Source organism: Limulus polyphemus, unplaced genomic scaffold (genome assembly GCF_000517525.1).
Source record: "Limulus polyphemus unplaced genomic scaffold, Limulus_polyphemus-2.1.2 Scaffold313, whole genome shotgun sequence".
Taxonomy (NCBI): Eukaryota; Metazoa; Arthropoda; class Merostomata; order Xiphosura; family Limulidae; genus Limulus; species Limulus polyphemus.
In genome coordinates this window covers 31,512-39,007 of record NW_013665923.1, presented here as the reverse complement: position 1 = coordinate 39,007, position 7,496 = coordinate 31,512, and the positions used below count along the sequence as shown (strand labels likewise).

The window sequence follows — 7,496 nt, the reverse complement described above, 5'->3', positions numbered from 1 at the left end:
TGAAAAAAAACTTTAATACAAGTTTAACATAACAGCAAATGTACAATGTTTCGACAAGGTTTTGTCATCATCAGGTACCTGTCTTGTTAATTTATGTTAGATTTCTCTTCCATTGGTAATTCTAACTGCATATTGTAATTGTTTTTTTTGGCCACACTTAAAATGATTGAAAGCAGAACAAAATCAGATATGTGATTTTTTATTAAATTTCAGACCTATGCTGAGATGGATCCCACAACTGCTGCTTTGGAAAAAGAACATGAAGCTGTAAGATTTCCTTGATCTATAGTAATGATTATGATATTATTTTTAAATTTACAGTGCTACTTATACATATTCTAACTTTCATTATTACTTTAATTAGCTTGAAATAAATTTATTTTAAATTGAATTATTTTTTTTCTTAGTAGCTTTATTATGATGAAGGTTTGAAATACACTGAAATATATTTTTCAGGTAATGAGAATTCAGGAAAAAGTATTAATTAAAAAAAATATTTACATTATTACAATCATTTTCATATCAAAATTACTTTTCTTATTAGAATTTAGAATTTCTTCTAGTGAAAAGATATTGAATCCCAGTCAGATGACACTACTGCACATGTGGAATGTCTTTGTCAATAATTGTAAATGTCTACCATTTTGAACTATTTGAAGTGGATGTAGCTGTTAACTAATGTTTTTCAATGTGGTACATTATCTTCTCTCACATAAATAGCTATTCCTGTTCAGTGCTGTCCTCTCTATGCAAAAAAATTTTTCATATGACACAAGCCTAGAGCTCCCTCGTCTGCTGTGAGATTGATCTTTATATATATGTCAACCTTCTTTTCTCCTGATGTTGCCCATTTTCCTCCCGTACGTGCCAAACCTGTTCAGGATGACGAGGAATTTGACAGCCTTTTTTTTTCCACTTGATTTTGCTGTGTTTTCTTTAGCCTCAACTACAGAATCAGCTAGACCTAATACGGCTTCTTTGGACATGATCTCTCAGGTGTGTTCTCTTTTATTCATTTCCCCAATTTCTTATAATCTCCTTCCTTCCTTCATACATGATACACCCCCTCCTCTCAGTATTTTGTGTTTACCCTTTCCCCAGATATTAGGGTTCATCCAGACTGTTTGTATTTCAGATGCGTGAGGGTGCTAGCATGATTCACCCTCCATGGTCTTCGGATAAGTTTGCTTTAGCTTGTCATCAGGCTGAATTTCTGTTGCTTGATTCTCAACAGTTGGAATCGATTTTGCCCTTGTGGGGAGGGGCAGACCCAGATAATCCTGTTTGTTTATCCCATGCTGTTTTCCCACCTTTGTTTTACACTATTGACTCTCCTACAGTACTTTTCCACTATCCACATCTTTTCTGAGGCACTCCCCCTGATCGTGAGGGTTTTTTGAAGGATACCCTCTCTCCTGATTACCTCAACATTGGCATATGTCTTCTTCTGCTTTTTCCTTACACACGTTCTCTGTTGTTGGGATCTTCTGGGGAGGGACGCTATATTGTCCCGAGTTCATTTACCACATATGTATTTCCAGAAGCTAAGTGTGGGCCCCTTTTTTCCAGTAAACTGTTTTCAGAAATATTCCTGGGACTTTGGAATCCCTTGTGGAATTCATGAGACAGCAATCGACCCTTTCATCTTTGGTGGTGATTATTTGTCTCATTCAGAGCCTAGACTATTACTGTTTCTTGTCCAGAGCTGTCCCAGTCATTATCAGTTCCTACCTCTAGGGGTTCCCCCTCTCATCATATTATTCAGTGCAGATGGACATGTTTCCAACAGAACCGGTGACTACCATGTGGGTTCTCCTCCAGTGAAGGCTTGCTTAACCAATTTTGTTCCCTGTGGTGAGATTTTGCCACAGATCTTTGAGTTATTTGAGTATTATCCGAGGGACTTGTCATCCTCTTCCTTTCCCCTCCTTCATTATTTCCAGTACACATATCCTTTTCATTGTCTTGGGATCCTATCATCAGTCAACATCTATCCGAGGCAGTACAAAATCGTCTCTATCAGAAAGCCATTGAACCTGTAACTCAGCCTTCTCCGGGTTTTTATTCCAGGCTGTCTGTGGTACCCCCCCCCCCCCCAAAAAAAAAAGGAACTGGCGGCCTGTGGTTTATCTGACCCGCCTTAATCAATTTTTGGTTTCCCTGACGTACCATGGAGTATTTCCTCACTCTTAGGTGGGCTTTTTCTCCAGATCTATGGATAACCAAGGTAGATGTCACAAAGGCTTATCTGCATATTCCAATGTCTTGTCTCTCGAGACACTATCTTTGGTTTGTTCATCACAGTGTAAAGAATGAATTTTGCACCCTATCCTTCAGGCTTGCTTTGGCCCCATATGTTTTTGTTGAGTGACACATGTATGCTTGGGGGTTGCGTTAACAACATTATATGGATGACTGGCTTCTGTTAGTTTGTTCTATATGGGAGTCCACCCATTACACTCATCTGCTGCTTTTGGAGGCAGCTCATGTGGGTTGATTACTGAAGTTGGAGAAGTCATTCCTTATACCTACCCAATATCTTGTCCACAAAAAATGGGTGTCCCTTTCGACACACATCTCAGTCGGGCCCAACCTTCTCCTCTTCGACTCCATTCAAAGGAGCTTTCAGTTCTCCATGCCTTTACTGCTTGTGCAGTTCTATCACTTTTGAGGATGTGGTCTTCTATGGAAGCACTTATCTTCTTGGGTTAAGCACATATAAGGTCTCTTTAGTGGGCTCTGCACAACCATTGGAACTTTCACTAAATCCCTTGGAAGCTCCTATTTCCCTTCTCCTTTCCTTGTGGACAATCTACATTGGTGGTTCAACAAGGCACACACATCAGTGGGTGTTCCACTTCCTCATCCTTGTCTAGATTTGCAAAACTTCAAATGTGGGTCAATCTGCAGGAATCTTCAGGTATGTGAACTCTGGCCAAGAGATCTTGCTGTATCAACATCTTGGAGCTTCTGGCCATACATCATACTTTGGATCATTTTCTTCGTCTTGTCAGGAATTTTTGGTCATGATCTATTCCAACAATTCTGCTGTGGTATCTAAAATCAATCACCAAGTTGGCACCTGTTCTCTTTCCCTTTGTGATCAAACCTAGTGACAAATTTTATTGGATGAAGTGCTCTCTCAATCTTCTCATTTTCCAATGGCTGTGCCTTTGGTGGGTTACTCTTCACCTGGATGCATTTGCCACATCCCTCAATTCCAAGTTACCTCTGTTTGGGTATCCGGTTCCTCAACCACTTGCATTGTCTGTTGATGCATTCAGCCAGGATTGGACCAACAAATACATTTATGTCTATCCTCCCATCTATCTTTTTTCCATGGTGATTTTGATCATTCACACCACTCCATGTCAAGTCCTTCTGATTGCTTCTTACTGGCAGGCAAAACCGTGGTTTTCGCAGCTGCTTCAGCTCCAATCTGCCCCACCATTACCTCTTCCTTTTATTCCATCCCTTGTACATCAACCTTGGTCCCTAGCATTTCATCCAGCCATTCATATCCTCCATCTTTGTGTCTGGTTTTTATCCGGTACTTGACGAGGAGATCCAGATTGTCACTTTGTTTTTAGCACATTCCATTTGGCATTCCTCTGTGGATGTTTACCAAAATAAATGGAACATTTTCCACTATTCCTCTTTGGGTCAGGGGTTTTCATCTGCTCTACCCACTGTTCCTCTTCTTACGGATTTCCTCAATTGACTGTTTGATCGAAGGACTTCAGTCTCCTCAATTGTGGGTTATTGGACTGCTTTATCCCACACTTTTTGTTTTTCTCAGTACGGTAAAGTTTTTACTTCTCCTACTCTTTCACTAATGTTGCTTTCCTTCCAGATTCGTCGTCTTCCTTGGTGCTCAGTCCTTTCAGAGTGGGATGTCAATGTGGTTCTTCATTGCCTTACTTTACCTCCATTTGAACTTCTGTACTCATGTTTGATTTTTCACTTATCAAATAAGACATTTCTTTCTCCTCTTGGCCTTTGGATGTTGTCAGTCGGATTTATTTGCCATCGATATTTCACATGCTATATCATTCCACTTATGTCTTCCTTTATTCAGATTGATCTTTCCTTCCCAAAACTTCGGTGACTCATGAGGGTAATTCCTCCTTCTTGTTGACTTCCCTTCCTTCCATTTCCCACCTATATTCCCATTCTGATCCAGATAGACAACTATGTCCATTAAATGCTCTTTGTTGTTATATTGCCCACATGGCTTCCTTCTGTGGTACCCATTCCGGCCTCTTCATTCTGTGGCAGCTATCTTCTGTTCCTGACCTTTCTCCTTCCATTCTTACCAATTGAGTTCTGCTTTTAATTTGATTGGCTTATATTTCCTTGTTTCTTCTTCCCATAATTTGTTCCATGTGTCTTCTCACCAGATTAGGCACCTTACATTTCCCTTGTGTCTCATCTCCTTCATCCATTGGAGGAAATTCTTCATTTGAATATATGGACCACACCACATATATATTCATCTCTCACTATCTGCATCGGATCGGGTTATTGTTTTCCACCTGTTGCCATTATTCAGACTTCAGTGAGACTGTGACTTGGTAAGTTTTCTTTTGTATATATACCTCTTGTATATCAGGGGCAAGCAGTATCTGTTCAGGTATACTTAAACTAGTCAAATCTTCACAAACATGATGACTTAATATTTATAATTTTCATGGCCACTAAATGCACACTGTTGAGATGTGGTGTTCCACAAGATTGCTCATAGGTTTTTCTTATGATACATATTTGCTTCATTAATATTCCAGTTCTGGACCATACTCACTCATGAACTTCATGAGTAAAGTAGAGGGGGGATAGCTGCTATTCCCTGCCATTCTTTAGATTGAATAAATCAGGAGTGGGCTGCATTTCAAAATAGGGTTTTCATGGACCCTTGTTGCACTGTCTCTGGTGTTGACATTCCCCCAGACTCTCCACCATATTTTCTCCCCCTTTTTCTTCCAGTGGAATTTGGGAGTCTTTACCAGTAGGGAGTAGGTTTTTCTTGCAACATATATTTGCTTTATTAATATTCCAGTTCTGGACTGTACTCACCTATAGACTTCATGAGTAAAGTAGAAGGGGGATAGCTGCCCATTCCTGCCATTCCTTAGATTGAATAAATCAGGAGTGGCCTGCTTTATAAAATAGGGTTTTCATGGTCACATGTTGCACTCTCTCTGGTGTTGACTTCCCCCCCCCCCAGACTCTTTACCACATTTTCTCCCCTTTCTTCTTCCAATGGAGTATGGGAGTCCTTACCACTTTCCAGTTCCAAGCCACTGGGGTGGTGGACGATGAAGGCATCCTCCTGAATGTGATAGTGATATACGATACAAACAATAATTAATCCATTCAGTTGAGAGTAGAGCGTTGAAGTTCTGTTGGTGAGATGTCCTCCAGTCTGATGCTGGACAAATCTATAATATTGTCCTCTGAATCCAGGTCTATCATCTGTTTGTGGCTTAATTTCTTAGACTGAGCTCGAGTCACAGCATTCTACTCAATGAAAACGTCATCCTTAGATGAAACGGTGATCAGCTCATTAACCATTTTAGGTTCGGCAACAACTTTTCCCACAGCCAAATCATTTCCCAACAATAATGATACACCCTTAATTAGCAGAGTAGGTCTTACTCCAACCACAACTGGTCCTGAAACTAGGTCTTATGCTAAATAAATATTATGAAGAGGAACATTAACAAAGCCACCCTCAATACCCTGAGCAATAACAGACTCACAAGTGGCAGAACTCAAATCTAAAAGCAATATACCTTCTAACAACAATGATTGAGTTGCCCCAGTATCACATAGAATATGTTTGGGTATGAGATTGCCAGTGTCATTTGTCAAAGACACAGAACCAACAGACACAAAAGGTCTAAATTCCTCCCTGATTATATCAGTGGCCAAATCAATAACATCGAGTTATCTGGTGAAACTATGTCCATGTGTGGGCACAAATGCACTGGGTGTTACTTCCTTTTCTTTTCCAAACGCCAACAATCGGACATAACATGACCAGGTTTTTTACAAAAATGGCAGACAGGACTTGATTGTTTCGATGAAGTTTTAGGCCAACCATATGAAGATTTTGAACTAGAGGAGCTGGATTTTTTAGAAGGATCCTCAACTTTAGTGGATTGAAGTGATACAAGTTTTTGTTGAGATGGTAAGAATATCTTTTTATGAAAAGTTGTTTTATGTGTTAAAGTATAATCATTGGAAAGAGGGAAAGAGCAGCTGCTTCCTGTAGTGTTTCAACTTTCTTTTCATCCAAGTAAGTTTGAGGTCTTCATGTGCACAACGTTGAAATTCCTTAATTAGGCATAATTGTCTTAGCTTGTCGAAACTATTGCCAATATGCATAGAATTACACCATCAATCAAAATAAACCTCTTCTTCGTGGGCAAATTCCATATAAGTTTGATTATCTTGTTTGCAATAACCTCAACTTTTGGCAATAAGCCTCTGGTACTAACTCATATGCTTTGAGAATAACTGCTTTAACCTTATCATAATTCCTTCAATCTTCCAGAGAGAGAGAGTGGCATAAGCTTCTTGTGCTTTACCAGTTGAGACACTTTGTAATAATACTTGGTACTTTATCATATCAGTTAAGTTCAAAGTTGTCATTTTGCCTTGTTTGATCGGAGTTGAGTCTAATTTCCATTTCTTTCAGCCAAATTTCTTTTTCGGCTTCAATGTGAGCTTTCTCGGCCTCGAGACATGTATTTTCTCTTTCAGCTTCAATACAAGCTTGTTCTTTCTCGGCTTCAATTCGAGATTCTTATTTCTTGGCTTCAATTTGAGCTTACTCAGCCTCAAGACATTTATTTTCTCTTTCAGCTCCAGTACGAGCTTGTTCAAGCTCGAGTTGTTTCAGTTTTAGCTGGATCTCTAACTTATCTTTATCACTCAACCCTGATTAGCTAGTGTGTACACTAGATTATTCCTCCAATGCTTTTTCAGGCAACAAATCATCATCGATTAGTATTTTGATAATATGCTTTTTTAGTTAACTTTTTCTCATTGACCTTTTAACTTCTAGTTCTAAAACTTTGGCAATTTCGAGCAATTCATTTTTGTTATATTTTTCTAGTTGTTTGAGGAAGGGTGATTCAAGAAAATCTTGATAATCAGACATGATCAAATCTGTTGGCACTGATAGATATAAATTTAATTATGATTTGAATTTTAATTTAGATTGAATTTTGTCTCCGATACAGATCTCGGACACGAGCCCCCAATTTATTATGTTATGTTTCAAATGTAACTTTAAATTGCAACTTAGATTTAGTAGTTGAACATTTGTTGATATATCTCCAATTTATTTGCCAACAAGATTGATACACTTAGTTTTGTTTTTTAATACAAATATGTTTTAATATACAAACAATAACACAATTTACTATAACAGTTATTACAAACAATGATTTATATACTAAAGTTTTACAAACTTACAAGCAATATAAAGT

General features: G+C 38.6%; 1 protein-coding gene across 1 annotated transcript in view; it reads left to right on the top strand.

Annotated features, from left to right (window-relative positions):
- The window catches only part of LOC106457292 (histone acetyltransferase KAT8-like), a 25,430-nt gene that overhangs the window by 7,782 nt on the left and 10,152 nt on the right, over positions 1-7,496 (top strand). The window contains exon 4 of the mRNA XM_013916681.2: positions 214-267. Within this exon, the coding sequence (XP_013772135.1) occupies positions 214-267 (54 nt within the window). The remainder of the gene's footprint in view (positions 1-213; positions 268-7,496) is intronic.